Below are 18840 nucleotides of genomic sequence, written 5' to 3'. Positions count from 1 at the left end.
CACTTGGATCATCAGCATCCTCTGCTCCCGGGGACCCCCCAGACCCTTTGGGCCCCATAGCTGGGGCTCCCCAAGGCTCCTACTGTCCCCGGCTCCCGGGAACCCCGACCACAGCGGCCCCCTCCGGCGCCCACCATCGCCCCTCGGTCCCGGACCCGTCCCCACCCCGCCGGCCCCGGCGAGGGGAGGAACCGGCCCGGCGGGGGCCGTGCCCAGCCTCGCCCCTGCGCCGCCCTGCGCGCCTCGCACCGGCACCGGCTCCGGCTGCGCCCGCTCCCCGCGCCGGGGCCCGCCGCCCCGCCCGCCTCCCCGGCCCGCCCGCCGGTGGCGCCGGCACCCGCCGGCCCGGCATGAAGGTGCTGCGGCACAAGATCGAGCTGCTGACAGGTACGGCCGGCGGCGCTGCCCCCCGCGGCGCGGCGGGGCCGGGTGGTCGAGGCTGGGAGGAGCCGGGCGCTGGCGTGCTGGGGTCGGGGGGGCCCTGCGGCTCCCCTGGGAGATGGGGCTGCCGCCCCCCCCCCCCCCCCGCCCGCCGCCTGCCTCTTCTCCCGCAGGTACGGGCTGCTGGGGCGAGCGATGTTTTTGGGGTGCGGGAGCTGTCAGGGCTGCGCCGGGGAAAGCCCAGCTTGGGGGTGCTGGGGGTGCTGAGCCGGCAGCCCCTCGGCGCGGGGGTCCGTGGGCGGGGGGTGCCTGTGGGACTGCTGGAGCATCCCTGCGGCACCGGCTCCTCTGCCAGCTTCCCCCGGGAGCCCCCCCCGCTGCCCGAGTGCCCCGCTGATGGCGCTGGGGAGGAGGCTGCTCCTGCGAGCCGGCCGGCGCCCCCGCAGAGCTCCCCCTGCCCCCGCCGCCCGCCGGCCTGGGGGGCTCAGCTCCCGCACGGGTGGCAGCGGGTCCCCCAGCCTGGTGGCTTTGGTGCTGTGGCCGGCCCGCTGCTGTGCTACCCTGGGGCACCGCACCGTCAGGCTAGCTGGTGGGGGCTGCTGGGGTGCGGACCCTGCCCCGCCATGGGGGCTGAGCGAGCTGTGGGTATTTGTCCTGCAGTGGCAGAGTGGGAGACGCCTCAGGCTTTGTCACACTGGGGTTTTACCTCCAGCCCTTCACAGCTCCTCAATAGTCTTGCTCGGGGGCGGGGGGGGGGCGATGCTGTGGGAACACTCTGTCTCAGACTGGGCTGCAGGTTCCCTTTCTCCCTCTCTTCGCCCCACTGGGAATCATCTTGGCTTCGCTGCCCGGCAGGGGCCAGCCCTTCCTCCTCCGGGTTTGCCTCCCGGTCTGTCACACGCTGCTCAGTCAGCCTGGAGAATCCCTGCCGACATCCCGTGGGTGCCACATCTGCGCCAGGGCAGGACGCGGGTGGTCGGTGGGGATATTCCCGTGAGGCTGGTGCATCAGCTGAGGGACCCCTGCCTTCTGACCAGACACGCTGCCTGGTGTTAAACCCTTTCCACAGCCTCGTCACAATGATGATGATGATAACAACAACAACAACAAAAATAATAATAGTGTATTTTTTTGCCATGAGCTGGTTCTCCTCCAGTAAGCCAACACTGGGCTGCAGATCCCTGGGGAAGGTAAGCTAACATGGCTGTTTCTGTCCCCGTCCATGTACGCAGTGCCAGGGCCCTGGCAGCACAGATCACCAGTCCCAAACAGAGCAGTAATGTCATGCAGGGTTTGGGACTGATTTGGGACTAGGGAGGAGGCACGTCCCAGCTGTGCCCAGGAAACGGTGGCACTGCACCGGGAAGGCAGGGTGGGAGCGGAGCTGGGTGCTGTTGGGGAGCATTGGGGCGAGCTGGAGGGAAAAGGGCTCGTTGCCACATTGCCCCGCTGTGCGATAGGAGCCAAGTTGTTTTGGCGAGGGGAGCTGGAGCCGTGACTTTCTCACCAGCACTCCATAGTGACGGTGGCCCAGTGGGCTGGGTGACGCTGCCCACAGCCTGACTGCTGCGTAGCAGGGATGAGGTTACCTGTGGGGTGGCGTAGGGAGCAGAGCACCCATGGGAAGCTGGCAGCACGGCTGTGATCCTGGTCACCAGGTGCTGCACCCACAGGACTCCCCGATGAGCTGACTGACCCTTCTCTGTTCCTGTGCTCAGCACTGCTTTAGGTGATTGTCCATCCCATGCTGAGGATGCTGGTTGGTGCAGGGCTCTGCCACATCCCTTGTGAGCCAGCTTTCCCCACCTCCACACAAGCAAGGTCATGGGGGCCTTTCTTCATTGCTCGGCCACCCTCCCTCCCGTATTAGCTGGAGGCTTTAATTAATAAAGGCATTCACCATATGCTAAATGCTGTTCCGAGCCACTCTGGGACTGTGGCCACACAGTGGGTTGGCACAGCCAGCGTGGGACGCTCCTGCTCTCTTCCAGACCCAGCTACCGGTGAGGCTGATTTTCCTCCCATTTTTTAATTCTGGGATTGTATTCCAGGGAATCGCGGGTTTGCTCGGTCGGTGGCTCTGCAGGCTGCAGCGTCTTGGCTGTGGTGGTGGGCTGCAGGCAAGGGCTGTCCCCTTGCGCAAAGCTATTTCCCCAGTAGCAGCCCAGCCTGGAGCAACATGTCCCAGACGCGTGCCTCTCCATAGGGCTGTCAGCACCTCTCCCTGCCGGGGTTTTGCATGGCCCCCAGCCTGGTGGGACCCTCTGTGCAGGTGGACGTCCCCAGAGCTGGGCACCCTGGGACTCCTGGGAGGCTTCACGGTGGTGTTTCTCCATCCAAACCGTTGTTTCTCTGTCCAAACGGTTCTGTTTTGTTGAGTGGCTCCCAAGGAGCAAAGCAAAGTGCGTTGTCTGCATGAAGCAGCCAGGTGGCACAGCTTGCTTGGATTTTGAATGGAAAACCCGGTCGGATGAACAAAATCCAGCTTTGGAGGGGAGTTTATGAGTAGCTCCCATATTCCTGTGGCCTTGGAATGCTTGTGGCATTCCTTGGGCTTTCCAACATTGCCAGCCTGGGCTGACCCAGGTTTCAAGGTGGACAAAGCACGGAGCAGGCTTGGCCAGGCTGTGGATGGAGCAGGGTCCGTGTTTGCTGCAGTGCTAGCACGGCCTCGTACCATCCTTCGTATCTCTGGGAGATTGCAGAGCGTGGGTAGCCAGTGGAGAGGGTGTGGGACTGGTGCTGGCCCATTTGGAGCAGCAACAACTTGTCCAAAAGCTTGGCCTTGGGAAAGGGGTTGAAACAGAGGCTGCAAAGGCAGATGCCTGAGGTCCAGATCCTGCCTGAGTGCAGATAAGGCCCTTGCACTGGGACTTGCCAGTTACACACACCTCATCTATGCAGAGCGGAGCCTGGATTGTCCCCTGCGTCCCCCATGTCCTGTTATCTTTTGTGTGCAGCCAGCTGCTGTGGGCACAAGCATCCCCTTGCTCCCCTCTGCTTTCAAAGCTGGGCTTATACCTGGGGGTGTTTCTGGAGATGCCGGTGTTGTGGGGGTACAAATTCCTTGGTCAGGAGCATCCAGTCACACGTCTGCTGAGTGGTGGCTCCATGTCTGTCCCTGCAAGCCCTGGGGTTGAGCTGCTGGCTGGCCAGCACCCGCTTCACAGGCAAGGAGAAGAGTTTGGGAGTAAAGGCTTCACATTTGCTTTTCTCCCATCTTTGCAAAACCAACTTCAGGCTGCCACTGTGCTGCCCAGCTGCTCGGAGCATCTCTGCCTCCCAGCACAGCTCAGAAACATCACCCCTCATTCTGGCTGCACAGGGAGATCTCCCTCAGTCCCACCCATGTCTGGCTGCAGCCTAAAACCAGCCCAAACATTGGATTTTCTCTCTCCAACCGATGCTGGAAGTTGGGGTGGGAATTGGAATATTCTTGCCCTTAATTGAGCCTTTACAGAGGTGGCCAGCACAGACAGACCAGGATGGTCTCCCAGTTTGCCTAAGACCATGGAGACAGGTCTGTCCTTAACTGGGAGAACTGGACCCTGGTGGGAGCTGCGACCTGAGTTCCTCTAGGCACTGCCTGCTCCGTGCCTACTTCCAGCTGTCAGTGGAGGGGCTCGCTGTGGCCCCCGGATGAGCCAAAGCACCATGTCCCCACGGTAGATGGGTGGAGTAAAGCTGATTTGGGTCCCATCCCCATGGGCAGGGAGACCTGGGAGGCTCCCAGGGGCTGGGGCGGAGGAGACCGAGGCAGGACCTTCCCTGACATCTCCCTTGCCCTGGGCAGGGCTGCTGCTGCAGGAGATGACCATGGCAGGGCTGCACGAGCTGCGCTTCACTGAAGAGAAGCCGCTGCTACGGGGCCAGGATGCTGAGCTGGTGAGTCTGGTGACTGCACTGGCTCTGGCTTCTGCACATGGGGTGCCAGGACGTGGGTCCCTAAGTGGGAGCTTGTGGGTGTGTGTGCGTGCTGGTATGGGGTACGTGTGTGTGCACGTGTGTGTTGCTCTTTGGTGCAGGTGTGTGTTCAGACACATGCTGGTATTGGGTGCATGTGTGCGCCCAGGCATGTTGGTATTCAGTGCATGTGGGTGTACAGACGTGCTGGTATTGGGTGCATGTGTGTGCACATGTGGTGGTCAGTGTGTGTGCGTGCACATGTGTGCTGGTATCAGTGCACACACGTGGGTGAGTGCAGGTTTGTGTGATGATGTACGCGTATGAAGATGTGCATACAGGCTAATACGCACTTTTGTGCGTGCACATGTGCAGGCAGGGCATGCACGTGTGTGAAGGTATTGTAGATGTGCATGTATGTGTGCACACGTGTGGGCATCACGTCCCCCTGCAGCCAGCGCTGCTCCAGGGAGTGGGTCTTATGGTGTCAGGGGGCTTTGTGTGTTGGGTGGGAGAAGGGTGCCATGGCAGTGAGGTGTGTCAGAGGGACATCTCTGTCCCTAACGGCTCCTTCTCTCCCCAGGAGAACTCGGATGTCTTCCTCTCCGCTGTGGACATGGACTGGAAGGTATGACCAGCCACGGGGGGGTGCCCCCACCCCCGGGTCCCATGTGGGACAGCAGCCTGCGGTGCGGGGGGGAGCGGGGGGGATGCTGCCAGGCATGCTCTGTGCTGGCCCTTGGATGTGGCTGGCAGGCACTTGGTGACAGGCTGGGGACAAAAAAGTCTTTTTTTGAAGGCCGTTTCTTCTCAGGAGGGCTGAGCTGCTTTTCCAGCCCCTCTACCATTGCCATGGCAATGGTTTCCTGGGCGATTCCAGCTCCCTGCTTACAGTAAGGATGTTTGAAAGCCTCTTTCTTTTTTGGAGAGCTGGGGCGTTGCCCCCTGTACCACCCACCTCTCTCAGAGACCAGGGTCCCTCTGCTGCCCTGGCTGGCACCTGCCTGCCTTGTACCTCCATTTCGCCTCTAGCTCGCGCCTGGCTCCTGTGGTGGCATTCATCGCTCTCCCCGCTTTGCACAAGCTCGTCCCACACCAGGCTGCCCCTGCAGAGACCAGGCTGCTGGTGGATCGGGAGGGAGGGCAGTGAGGCTGCCAGACCCCAGCTTGCTGCCTTTTCCAAAGCATCCCCCCTCCCAGGGGACACCGGTGACCAATTTCAGGTTGTATGTCGCCACTTTGCCAGTGGCTGGGACCACCAGGAGCGTGGCTTTCCCCAGGGAAAAGTGGCTCGTCCCTGTCATTAAGCATCAGACTCCAGAGGAGCAAGCCTGCTGGGTGAGGCTGAGGACACGGGGCTTTGCCATGCAGGGAGGCCCCGTGCATGTGTTGGTGATGGCAGCTGGACCCCCTCTCCCCACAGCTGCGGTGTGTGCAGGGAATGGTGGAAGCGAGCCGTGGCAAGCTGCCAGGGTGGGGATGATGCGGAGGTGATGGCAGGCTCCAGCTGACAGGCAGCATCCCTGTGGCAGGCAGGGAGGCTGGAGGGTCCCTGCTGGATGCTGCCCTGGTCTGGCATTGGCTTGTGGCTTTCCATCCTCTTTGAGCAGGCACTGGAGGGACTGCAGGACTTTCTCCATCCGTGATTGCCTGTCTTCATGCTGGAGCAGCTGGGGTGCCAGCTGTGCTGAGCTGGGCAGTGGTGCTGGGCTGGGGAAGGGCAGGCAGGGTGCAGGGGCATGTCACCCAGAGCCTGCTGGGGGGTTTTGGGGCCGCGGTGGCACAAGGCCGTCTGTGGGTGTGAGCTGCAGGCAGATGGACTCACCCTCTTGTGAAGCCTCATTGGACTTAGGGCAGAAACTACCTGCCTGCACACAGGGAATACACACACGTGTGCATGCACACACAGCACATGCCAGCCCAGGGACAGGATGTGACCCCTTGGCACTGCTGGGTTGTCATTCCTCCCGCCTTATTTACCTGCCACTGGCAATGTCCCAGTTGGGGCTAAATCCTGCACACCGGGACCAGCCCTGGGGGGGTACGCACAAGCGTTTTGTGGGTGCATGTGCTTCAGCATGGATCATTGTATTCATTTTTCCAAAGTTGGCATGGACAGACACGTGTGGGGACACAGTTTTGCCTGGCCCCTGTGGGTCTGTTGGTATGTGTTCCCGTGCACGTATGTGCATGGTCACGTGCATGTGAGGAGCACCCCTGCTGCGTCCTTCTCCTGTGTGTTTAACATGTACCCGTGTTTGGGGGGGTGTGCACGCTTCCTGGTACGTATGCATTGCTGCAGGGCCTCGGTCTGGGTGGCTGCAGGCTCCAGCACGATTCTGTGTGTCTGCACGGGGCTGGAGCTGCACGTGTGTGTGTGATGGGGGCAGGTGAGCATTGCTGGGCTCCGCTGTGATGCTGCTGTGTGTGTTGCAAGGGGTGCGAGTGCAACTCTGTGCAGGCAGCTCTGCCTGGCTCGGTCTGCCGAAGGAGGGAAGATGGAGCAGGGACTGCGCAGTGCCAGGCGTTTTTTCCTTCATAAACAAGGGTATTTGGGGCCAATTGGAGCATGAATAATTCCCACGGCAGCCAATGGCTGAGTGCTCACTCCATCGCAGCGCTTGCCTGCAATGGAAGCCAAACCTGCTGGGGCTGCGCGTCGCATGGAGGGGGAAGGGAGAGGGAGGGCTTAGCGCAGGGCTGGGGCTCCGCTATAAATTGAGGCGAGGGGCTGAGCCAGTGCAGAGCTCTGCTTCACCCCAGCCCACAACACCGCTGTGCCCCGCGCTGGGACCCCGTGCTCGGCACACCCTGCCCGTGCATCCTCGTCCGCCCGCTTCCTCACCATGCCCGAGTGCTGGGATGGGGTAGGTACCGTCGTTCCCGTGCTCGCTGCCCTCCTTCCCCAGACAATTTTGCTCCGGTACCTCCCCTGCTCGTCCGGGCTGGACCTTTGCACCTAGCGGGGCTTGGCGTGGGCCAGATAGGTTGGTGCAGGGGGGACCTGCTGCTGGGGAGCCTTTCCTTCCCCCAGCCCCGCTGCCGCATCCCCGACATGTCACAGGTTTTGGGGACGCATTGTCCTTGAGCGTGTCCTCCCCCAGCCCAGCAGAGATGCTGCGCTGAGGCCGAGGGTGAGTGAGCGCAGCTGCAGTGGCTGCAGGCTGTGCTGGCACAGACTGCTGATGGGGGGGGGGAACGTGCTGCCTCTTCCCCACCCCCAGGGCTGCAGAGGGAGAGGGTTTATTGCTGTTTTGACACGATTCCTCGGGTGTTCTCTGGCCTCTAGGGTGATGGCAACAGGCCGGTGTGGAGGGGGACAAGTGAGGTGGGAGTGCCGCAGCGGTGAGCAGATAACTTGGACAGGGCTGGGCTCTCTCAGGCACCTGTGGGTGTTGCGACCCCCACACCCATCCCCGCGGGGGCCACGGGTTGCCGGTGCCCACCCCTCCCACTACCTGCATCCCCTGTTTCGCTAGCCTCTCCCCTGCCACAAGCATCCCTGCGGCAAAGGGCAGGGCTGCGGTACCCAGTGATGCTGCAGAGGCTGCAACCTGGGCATGGATCTGCCTGGCTTGGCACGGAGAGTGGGGGGTGGCAGTGCTGGGAAAGGAGCCTCCAACTTGGGCATGTGATTTTGGGGTGGGATTGCAGGCTGAGCTGGTGATGACAAGCAGGCAGCCCTGTGGGCCGGAACAGATCACATGGATGCCTCTTGCTCTGTGACCTTGGGCCAGGCCCTTCCTCTGCCTCGGTTTCCCCATCCGTTGCTGTGGAGGGATGTTCCCACTCATCATCCGCTGCCTGATACAGCCCCAGGAAGTGGAGGGACAGCTGTGGATGAGGGCTGAGGTCAGGATGTCCTTGGGGAGCCGAGTGTTATCTCCACAGAGCCCTTGAGCTACCCTCAGGTGCTGTGTTCCCCCAGGGACAGTGGATCTTGGTGAGGGGAGGCACTGGGGTAAGGAGACCCCTGTCCTTAGGTGGTTCCTCCCATCTGAGGCCCATGTCCTTCAGAGTCCTTGTTGGCACGTAACCCATGGGAGTGTCCACAAACCTGCTGTGCTTCCCTCCCACCAGCCCATCCACGGGGCTGCCAGTACCCACAGCGAGGACCGCTCTGGGTGGGTACCTGCCAGCATCCCCTGCCCAGCACATGATGCTTCTGCACCTGCCAGATTCCAGCTTCGAGGTCACTGCCAGTGAGCTGGCTGGCTGGCGTGGGCCTCTGGAGGGGACCCCTGGTCCCTTGTCCCTGGGAAGCACCTGGGCTTGCAGCCTCAGTTTCTCTTGCTGGCTGGGGATGACGGCTGTGAAGGCAAGGCTGGAGCCCTCCCAGCCAGGGAAGCTGAGGCACAGGGCAGTCTCGGTCTCTGTATGGGTGCACAGCCATTTCAGACCAAGGGATTTTAAAGTTACTTTAGCTGTCATTTTGGGATCAGGCTGCAGCATTTCCTGGGGTGGTGCCCAGGCTCTGAAGTCTGCCTGTTTGTCCCAGGAACAGTGAATCTAGGCCCATTTGTGGTCTGTCCCATCCTGTGGTCTGCCTGTCCTGTCCCACAGTCCTCCTCTTCCAAGCCCTCTTGAATCATCTCATCCCAGACCTCTATCCCTTGATCCCATCCTGTGATTCCATCACATGATATACCTGTCCAATCCTAAATCCTATTATCCTATCCCAAATCCTCCCTTCCCTTCCCAAGTTGGTGGAGGCTGGGAGCATTTCTGTGTGATTTGTCCTACCTTCTGCCACCACAGGGATGCCCAAGAGCTGAGGGTTTTCCTGGGATGGCTGCACATCTTTCCCTTGTGCTCCCATGGGACCCAGCCACCTGGGGAAGCAGCAGTGAGGGGTGGGATGGCAGGGCAGAAGAGGATGTCTTGGGGCCGGCAGGCATCACCCCATCTCTCCTCTTCCCCCAGGAACATGACATTGAGACCCCCTATGGGCTGCTGCACGTGGTCATCCGGGGCTCACCCAAGGGGAATCGCCCGGCGATCATGACGTACCATGATGTGGGCCTCAACCGTGAGTGCTGGTCCCTGGGCCAAGGGGATCAGGGACAGGTGGGAGTGAGCCCAGGGCTGCACAGGGTGCCAGGACATCGGCCAAAGCCCCTGGCTCAGCTCCTTTGCCTCCTCCCGTGGAGGGTCTCCAGGTTGCGTTGGGTCTCCCCAGGCATCTGAAAGCACCAGGAAGGTCTGGATGCTCAGCCGAACCCAAAGCCCAGGCCAGGCACAACCAGGAGCGCTCGGCTGCCCTGGTGCTGGCTGTCTGCCCACCCATGTCAGGCAGGGATGGAATGTGGGGGATGCTGGGTGGGTCCCCACCACCGCCAGCCCATCATTCAGAGCATGGACCAAGGAGCTGGTGGCCAGACATAGTGGGGGCTGAAGGAGATGGGGAAGAGCAGGGAAGGAAGGACCTCGAGCTGGGGCTCTGGATGTGGATGCTGCACGCTCTGTTAGCCTGCAGCCTTGGACCTGCACCGCAGACCCCTGCCCCAGGCTGTGCCCCTTGGCTGAGCCGGGATGCCTGGTGCCTTGTGAGGCTGAGTCACCGGCAGGCTGAGCGAGCTGCCCCACCGTCACAGCAGTACTCTCGTGTCCGGGGACGTATAGTGTTGGTTGCAATGGACCTTACAACCTGCCTTGCCCCGAGTTTTGCAAGGGATGTCCTGTCACTGATGCCATGGGGCCTGCAGGACCCCTCCAAGCCCTGGCAATGACTGTATCCCACTGCAATGGTGGTGGCCTGTCCACAGCAGCACTGGGGCTGTTTCTTTGGCTGTTTCCAAGGAGGGAGATTTACAGCTTTCTCTCAAATCCCGTGTTTGCTTGAGCCCTTTCTGAGGAATTTGAATAGGGCTGATAACACCCTGGGCTGCTAATCCCACTGCCCACTGGGTGGTCCTGCAGCTCTGGGTTTTGCCTCCCCCAGTCCCACCTCTCCAAGCAGACGAAGCTCACCCCGAACTCCTCATCTTCCTGGCTGTGTCCACCCAGCCCCATGCCTCCCAACACCGGTAGGGATGCAGCCCTTGCTAACAGTGGCTGTGATCTCTGCTGTGGAGACAAGAAGCCTGGACAGAAGGGCATGGGAGGGCTTTGGTGGCGTGTCACCTCCCAGCTGAAGGGCAGCGGGAGGGCAGGCGACCTCTCTCCCAGGCCCCCATGCCAGGGTGTTTGGTCTCTAACCCCTGCCTGCCTTTGACAGACAAGCTTTGCTTCAACACCTTCTTCAACTTTGAGGACATGCAGGAGATCACAAAGCACTTTGTGGTGTGCCATGTGGATGCACCCGGCCAGCAGGCAGGAGCCTCGCAGTTCCCTCAGGGGTAGGTGCCAGCTTTGGGGACTTGCTACGCCTGCCGGAATGTCACCTCCCTGCCCACTGGGTTGTTGCTTCCCGGGCAGTCATGCCCTACCTGTGGGTCTCTCCTAACCATGTCAAAGCCTGAGGCAGCCAGCGGGCCCAGGGTGGGCAATGGGGTGGTTTGCAGGTGGGTGGCGTTTCCCTGCCCACTTTGGGCAGCCCAGCTGCCCTGTCCCAGCCTTCCCACTCTGCGTGGGTCCCTTAACTGCTGTCCTGTGCCTCTCCGTGCTGCAGGTACCAGTACCCATCCATGGACCAGCTGGCTGCCATGTTACCCAGCGTGGTGCAGCATTTCGGGTGAGTCGGCCTCTCTTCCACAGCTGCTGGCTGAGGGTGCCGGTCAGAAGACCGGAATCTGGGGCTGGGGGAGTTGCCCCTGTAAGCTGGCACCCTGCGTGTCTCCTTGTGCCCCATGCTGTGGGTGGAGGGTTGCCCCGGGGCCCCTGTGCTGGAGCCCACTGTCCCCCCATATGCACCTCTCCACTTTCCAGGTTCAAGTATGTGATCGGGATCGGTGTCGGGGCAGGAGCCTACGTGCTGGCCAAGTTTGCGGTGAGCCTGGGGCTGGGCTGGGCTGGCCCTGAGTTGCCCGTACCTGCCCGCAGCACAGGGCATGGGAAGAAGCAGGAGCTGACACTCCTGGGCAGGCTGTGCCACCCTGAAGGCTCCTGGAGGGATGGAGGGCCAGGACAGCAGTGCCATGGCCACGGTGGCCGGGCAGTCTCGCCATGGGTCTCAGGACAGGGCCACATCAGCCCCGTGCGATGCCTGCGCAGTGGGCAGTGGTGCTGGTGGAGGCCTGCCCTGGGCGCATCTCCCCTCCCTGCTGAGCACCCACCCCTCTTGCTCACTGCAGCTTATCTTCCCTGACCTGGTCGAAGGGCTGGTCCTCATGAACATCGATCCCAATGGCAAAGGCTGGATTGACTGGGCAGCTTCCAAGGTGGGCAGGGCCCTGTCCCCCCTCTCCCAGCCCTGGTGGCTCCCCGGGGCAGGAGCCAGCCATGGCAGTGCCGTAACCCTTTGTGCTCCCTCCACAGATCTCTGGCCTCACTAGCACACTGCCGGACAATGTTCTGTCCCACCTGTTCAGCCAGGTAAGAGCTGTGCGTCCTGATGGCCCCCTGCCACAGCCCCCTACCCAGCATCCCAGCTGTGTCACCTGGGCTGTGCTCTGCCCTGGCTGCCAGGTGCTGCTGGACCTGCCCCGTGCCCAGGGGTGGCATTAGTTAAGCCCTGCCTGTATCCCTCCTGCCTGATCCTGGGCTTAGCCTGACCAATGTGCAGCTCGTGCCCATGTCCAGCCTGAGCGTGCTGCCTGCAGCACTGCTGTGCCCAGCTGCATTGCCCAGCATCCTCCCACTCTGCCCTGCTGGCCGGCACAGCATGGGCCAGCCTGGTGGAGGGGTGGGCATTTCAGTGGCACCTGGCAGCACCTGCCCTGATCTCCATCCCCTGCCGGCACAGGAAGAGCTGGTGAACAACACGGAGCTGGTGCAGAGTTACCGGCAGCAGATCGGCAGCGTGGTGAACCAGTTCAACCTCCAGCTCTTCCTCAACATGTACAACAGGTGGGTACCCTGGGCAGTCCTGCTAGTGGGCTGCCCCCCTGTCTGCGCCAGGGTGAGGGGCTGCAGCACTGGTGGGTGGCCCCAAGGGCGCCAGAGGAACCCTGATCCATTGGGTGCTGCCATCACCCTCTGGCACAGGCAGGTAGGTGGTGGTGCAAATCGAGATGCTGGTGCTGGCTGGGGATGCAGGAGTGGTGGTACCTGTGACAGAGCCTTGCCATATCCCACAGCCCGTGGCCACGGGTGCAGGTCCCCTAGCCTCCTCCTGTGCTGGGTGCTGGCACAGGCCTGGGGAAGAGGGCCGAGGTGCTGTCCCGTGCGTGCCAGGGGTTGGGAGCATCCCGCTTTGTGGGCTCTGCTCAGGTCATGGCAGTGATGGCCATGGCATCCTCCATGCACCATGTACCGGGACAGCAGGGCTGCATGCTGCTTCCTGGAGCTGGCGGTGCCCCAGCTCCTGCCATGTAGCATTGGTGGCGGCAATGCCCCTCTTTCTTCTCCATCAGCCGCAGGGACCTGGACATCAACCGGCCTGGGACTGTGCCCAATGCCAAGACACTGAGGTAAGAGTCGCACCAGCATGGCGTGGGGAGGTCGGGGCAGTGGAGTCCACCGAAGCCAAGCCCTGACTGTGCCCCTTCCTCCTCTCACGTCCAGCTGCCCCGTGATGCTCGTGGTTGGAGACAACGCACCTGCTGAGGAGGGGGTGGTGAGTGATGTGACCGGGTAGTGCCTGCAGGCCCGCATGCAGGTGGTGCCAACCTGAGGGCATGCACATATTCGCTGCCTGCTCAGCCACCTGTGCGCTTGTGTGCAAACCTACCTGCTCATGTGGGCACGCGTGCACGTGCATCTGTGCATGGTTGCCACACCTGGGAAATCTACCCTTCCTCATACGCCAGACGTGCTCACAACATGCATTCTCAGGTGTGTTGGCACATGGGCACACTCCTTGCTTAGCCACATGTGCCCAAAGAGCCCAAAGAGCTGCTAGTACATGCATGTGCTTGCACACATCCACACGGTTGTCCACACTTGCACACTCAGCCGCAGGCACTGTGCAGGGAGCCACATTTGTACTTACTGTGTGCACGTGCTCCCCCTCCTCCATCACATGTACCTCTTTGCATGTGCACAGAAGCACACTTGTGTGCTTGTACACACGTGTGAGACACAGGATGCCTCACCAACCCCCCTCCCCTCCCTTTTGAGCCCCCGCCCTTGCCCAGACACTGCCTAGCAGGAGGAAGATCCTCTCTGTCCCATGGCAAGGGGTGGTGGTTCTGCAGACTCGGGGCTCACCTAGCACCCTGTCTCCACCTGGTTGGGGTGGGATGTGCCAGCTAGAGTGCCATGGGGCCAGTGACAGTACCTGTGGGCAACTTCTGCCAGGCTCAGGGCACCCCAGCATGCTAATATCATTCCTCTCACCCTCAGGTGGAGTGCAACTCCAAGCTGGATCCTACCAACACCACCTTCCTGAAGGTAGGTGGGTGGCATGGGGCACCATGGCTGGAAGGTCCCTGCTGCCCATGAAGTGCCCCATTACCCTCTGCCCCAGGGTTGCAGGGCATCCCCATCTGCCCATTCCAGGTCTGTCCCGGCCATGGAGCTGGGTGTATGTGGAGAGATCAGAGTGGCCCCAGCAGTGGCATCCCGCCAGGGGGTACTAGGGGACAGGGTGGGTAGCAAAAGCACCCTCCCAAACTAAACAGGACCTTCTCTCTGCAGATGGCTGACTCTGGTGGGCTGCCCCAGGTCACACAGGTGAGCCCCCCACAATTTCCGCAGTTAACTGGGTACGCTGGGCCCTGAGACATGCTCTGGTGCTGTCCCTGGCTCCCAGGGGATGGGCTGAGGTGGGCATAGGGGTTTTGGGCAGGGGCTGCCAGAGGCAGCTCAGGGTTGAGCAGGGATCTTGGTCCTGGTGCTGCCTCAACTCAGCTTGCTCTCTCCCCACAGCCCGGCAAGCTGACGGAAGCCTTCAAGTACTTCCTGCAAGGCATGGGCTACAGTGAGTGCCAGGGCTGGGGCGTGCCTGTGTGTGCGCATGCGTGTGTGCCTGTGTGCGTGTGTGCTGACCCTGCCACAGAAGAGGAGCCTGGCACCCCTGCGTGCCCTTCATGATGGAGAGCCGCACGTGCATCCGTGCCGTTGTATGTGCAGGTGTACAAGATATCTATCCATGCGCTCGTAGGGGTGCGGGGTGTACAAGCTCTGTGTGCACGCGGACATGTGTACAAGGGCTCGGCGTGTACGTAGGTGTGTGGACAGGGTCTCTGTACATGCATGTACACTTAGGTGTGTGTGGCCGTGCACAAGCAGGGGCTGTGTGTGTGCATACAGATGTGCAGAGTCCAGGTGCACAGGTCTATGTGCATACGTGTGTGTATGGGTCCGTGAGCACGTGTGTGTGGGGGGGGGTGTCTGTGTGCCTACCTGTGTGTGCACTTGAGTGAAAGTCCGTGTGTGTGTGTGTGTGTGTGTGCTTGCAGGTCCATTTGCACATGCACACGTGTCTCTGTGCATGCAGGTCTGTGTACACACATGAAGGCCCCATGTGCGTGCACACGTGGGGCCGGGCAGGGGCTCCTGGCCCCACAGAGCGGCCAGCAAGCTGACGCTCTCTCTCTGCCCTCCCTCCCCTTCTCCCGTTCCACCCCTGCCAGTTGCCCACCTGAAGGATCGGAGGCTGAGTGGAGGCACAGGTACCACTCACTGCTGCGCAGCCTGAGCCCGCTGCTGCATGGTGCCTGCCTGGCCTGTGCCCTCGAGCTGCCTGGGCACTTTTGGGAGCAGCCTGGGTGCAGGGCTGCCCCTTCCCAGCCAGCTGCCCTCTGCCTTGCTCCGCTTGGCCTGAGACGGCACCCTGAGCAAGGGCTGAAGGCTGAGAAATGGCATTTGGAGAAGTGTGTCCCGCCCTCCCCCCATGCAGGCACAGTCTCAGCAGTGTGCCCACTGTGCCCCCCTCCAGCTAGCCAGGAGCTGTACCTGCTGGGCATCCTGGCTGGAGGAGGGTGTCGCCTTCCCTGCACACCCTCGGGACCCAGGAGAGCTCCCGTCCCAGCTCATGCCTTCCCCGGAGCATGGTGGCCAGGGGTCCCCCCCGCCTCATGCCCAGTGGTCGCGTGCCTGGGTGCGCAGGTGTGCCCAGTGTGTGGCCTGTCGCAGGGCACCCCATCCCTGCCCTGCTGTCCCTTGCCAGGCTGGAGCTGCTCATGTCACAGCACCGCATGCTGCAAGCTTGTGCCTGGGGTCATTCGCATCAGGGAGCGGGACTGGTGGCTTTGCTTTCGTGAGTGAGGCAGCGTTAGCATTTGGAGGGAGCTGAGCACCCCGTCCATCTCTCTGTGCCCGTGCAGTGCCATCCGCCAGCATGACCCGCCTGGCACGCTCCCGCACGGCCTCCCTCACCAGCACCAGCTCAGTGGATGGCACCCGCCCACGTGCCTGCACCCACTCGGAGAGCACCGAGGCCATGGGGCAGATCAACCACACCATGGAGGTATCGTGCTGAAGTCCGCACCCACCGCCAGCGTCGCCTCCAGAGCCATCTCTCATCCGTCAGCATCCCGCCAGCACCCACCCACCCACTCCGTGGACATCCTCCACCAGGGCCCTCGCTCCTTTGGGGTTGGTTTGTCTCTGCCACTGGCCTCATCCCCTTGTCTGGTACCGGAGGAGAGGGCCTTTGCTTCCCTGCCTTCCAGCTCCTGGCTTCCTCCAGCACTCACACATGGTTCTGTATTGTTCCGCACCCTCCCTAGCATCGACTTGCCCCTGGCTCGGGAGGGTGGGCCAGGATGGGGAAATAGGGGCAGGGTGGCAAGATGGGGACAGGATGGTGGGATGAGGCAGGACAGCAGGACGTGAAGAGAACACAGGAGGTAGGTTGGTTCCCCCAGGGTCAACCGATAGCTGGCTAAGCCAGGCGAAAGACAGGGACAGGGAGCAGCACTCACTGGGAGGTCACTGGGCCCTTCCTGGGGATGCAGCTCCTGTTTCTCCCCACTGGCCCTCCCTGGGGAGAGCTAGTATGGGATCCTCCTGCATGCCCAGGACCTGCTGCCCTGGAGCTGGCTGACCATTGTGAGAAATCACAGCCCAGACTGTCCCCTTGCCCTGGTCCTGTACCCTGAGGGCTGCCCTGGGGCAGGTGGAGGGGGCTCAGCCCTGGTCCAGAAGCCCTCAGGGCAGGAGGGTGGCATGGGGGTTGTCCTGCTGCTGCCCCCACTCTCAGCCATGGTGGCACCTCCTTGTTCCCTTGTTGCAAGAAGTACAATCACTGCCTACCACCAAAAACACACCGGGGGGGACAGGGGGCCGTGTGCCCTGACTTGCTTGGTCCCTGCCGCACCGGCAGCTCCAGCTCTTGGGCTGAGGCCACCAGGGCTCAGAAGCCACTGGGTTTGGGGATGTCACATGGCAAATCCTCCTTTCAGTTTTGCCACAGCCTGTGGGTGTCACCACAGCGCAGCCATTAGCAATAAGATGTGACACTCCCCCCCCGCAATGCTGGGGAGCCCTCAGCACCCTCTGCCCTGCAGGGTGCATCACTGCAAGGTGCTGGCAGTGTGGGGTGAGCCACAGGACATGGGGAGCACCCAAGAGTCTGGCTTTGCCCACAGAGCTGGCCAGACCCACCATGGCCACCCAAACCCACCCACACCCCCTCCAAGCCCAGCATCTTGCCTGCACATTGAGTGGGGCATCTCTCAAGGGTTTGGGTGGGGGACAAATCCAGCCACCAGCTCCAGGTGGATCCAGCCGCGTGCTCGACATGGAGAGCTGCGTCATCACATAACCCCACCATCGTCCTCCCCGCCTCAGCTGCTGCCCCTGGTCCACCCCGCGGGCAGCAGAACCCAGCTAGCTCCTCCTGCACCTGGGGTAAGAGGGCCCTTGCCTGTGCTGACGGGTGCTCAGGTCTTTGTGGGTGGTCCGGGGGGGACCCACCGGGTGCCACCATCTGGGCAAGCAGAATCAGCCTGCTGGGAGCAGGTCCCACCCAGCCCTCCGAAAGCACTCGCTCTCCACCGACCCCGTCCCCACTCCCCAGTGAGGGCCACAGGGGTCCTGGGGCTCCCAGTGGGTATACGAGGGCTTTTGGCCTGAGACCCATGCCTTGCCCAGTCCCTCCCATATTGAAATGGCCACCCCAAAAACACCAGTGTCCCCATTTGTCCCCCACTTTGTCCTGCCATGTGCTTCCTTCTCAGTGTGACTCTGAAAGCTATGTAGCTCCTTTTTACTGTAGATACCGCTGCAATTTCTTGTTTTCTCAGTGTGTCTTTCCTAGATAATATATATATATAAATACCTATACCTAATATATATAAGGGTTTGTCCAGTCCCTGACCTTTTTGGGTTCATTCCCCTCATCCTCATCCACGCAGTGCCGTGTGGTTTCCCTGGAGGTAGTCTGGCTGTGCTCACCTTCAGTTCCTCAGCTTGGTTTTGTTGGTCAGTTTGGTTTTCCTTGGTGGTTTGTTCTTTTGATTTTTGTTGGTTTTTCCTTTTTTTCCCAGTCACAGCAGAATTTAATGCATTTTCCTGCCTGAGTGCAACCTGGTTTTGTCACAGCGGCATCAAGGCCGCAGCACTCAAGAGATGGCAATATGTAAACTGGATTTAACTAACCCGTTGCTGTAGAGAGGATTTACTCTGTTGGAAAAAAAAACAAACAAACTAATAAAGATGTTAAGAACCTGCTGTGCTCTTTTCAACGTGCTGCAGGGAAACAGATCTGAACCCATCCTGCACCTGCCTGCAGAGATCTGGCGGGCAGGGAGGACAACAGGGACACCTTGGCCACCAACCCCACGAGGGGCTGCACCGCTGGGAGAGGGGAACTAGGGTGCCCCTGAAGGAGAGCCCAGGACCCCAGAGGGCATATGGCGAGGATCCATGGGGTGCTTTGGCTTCGGGGAAGCCATAGGCAGAGTGGCCCATATGTTGGGAGTGGATGGAGACTGGAAAGCTGCCTGCTGTGGCCTGGCAAGGTTGGATCCACGGGCTGCCCACTGGGGAAGGAAAGAGCCTTGGCTGTGCAGCTCTGGGGGTGAGACGGGTCCTCAGGAGATCCAGCCTCCCTGCCCTCTTCCAGGATTGCAGGCTCCCTGTTTGTCTTCCCATCAAGGTCTGAACATCCCAGGCCACGGCCCTTTCCAAATAAGTCCTTGCTGAGGAGGATCCCCTCCCTGCATCCTAGCCCTCGTCCCTGCTCCAGTATGTCAGTGTCTGCCTTGTACTGGGGCACTCTGGAGTGGTCCCAGTCCATGAAGAGGGTCCCAGAGCCAGGGCATGGAGAGAGAGTGACTGTGTAGCTCACACAGGGTTGCCTGAGGTGGGTGGAGAAGAGCCTGGACATGTGGGGAGGAGATGCAGGACTCCAGTTCTGAGCTGGGACGTGGGCAGGCAGCCCGGGGGCCTTTCCTCACTGGTGTGGCTGCAGGGGTCTGCTGGGCTCCCTGCTCCCAGCTCTTCCTCTGTCTTGCTCCAGCCTTGAGGCTTCTCTCCTGCTGGGCCTTCTCTCCTTCTGCTTTGATTCTGGGGGCCTCCCTTCCGCCCCTTCTCTCTCTTTCCCTCTATTCAGCATCAGGCTCTCCC

General features: G+C 61.4%; 1 protein-coding gene across 9 annotated transcripts; it reads left to right on the top strand.

Moving 5' to 3' along the window:
* Positions 1 to 235: 235 nt before the first annotated feature.
* Positions 236 to 17943, top strand: NDRG4 (NDRG family member 4). Of its 9 annotated transcripts, none has more exons than XM_040615694.1 (17): positions 236 to 387; positions 4094 to 4266; positions 4868 to 4912; positions 9208 to 9313; positions 10502 to 10622; positions 10895 to 10957; positions 11152 to 11212; positions 11517 to 11603; positions 11701 to 11757; positions 12128 to 12231; positions 12738 to 12794; positions 12889 to 12940; positions 13669 to 13716; positions 13963 to 13998; positions 14194 to 14245; positions 14901 to 14939; positions 15594 to 17943. In XM_040615694.1, the coding sequence occupies exons 1-17, from the start codon at positions 351 to 353 to the stop codon at positions 15746 to 15748; spliced, it is 1293 nt and encodes a 430-aa protein (XP_040471628.1). In that variant the 5' UTR covers positions 236 to 350; the 3' UTR covers positions 15749 to 17943. The 9 variants fall into 9 exon arrangements, with proteins under 9 accessions (XP_040471628.1, XP_040471633.1, XP_040471630.1 ...); XM_040615699.1 differs by having other exon boundaries at positions 237 to 387; positions 4175 to 4266; XM_040615697.1 differs by lacking the exon at positions 236 to 387 and adding an exon at positions 420 to 554 and having other exon boundaries at positions 4175 to 4266.
* The last annotated feature ends 897 nt before the right edge of the window (positions 17944 to 18840 follow it).

This window comes from Falco naumanni, chromosome 15, assembly GCF_017639655.2.
Source record: "Falco naumanni isolate bFalNau1 chromosome 15, bFalNau1.pat, whole genome shotgun sequence".
Classification (NCBI taxonomy): domain Eukaryota; kingdom Metazoa; phylum Chordata; class Aves; order Falconiformes; family Falconidae; genus Falco; species Falco naumanni.
The sequence above is the reverse complement of the archived record's forward strand: the minus strand, read 5'-3'. Positions and strand labels throughout refer to the sequence as shown.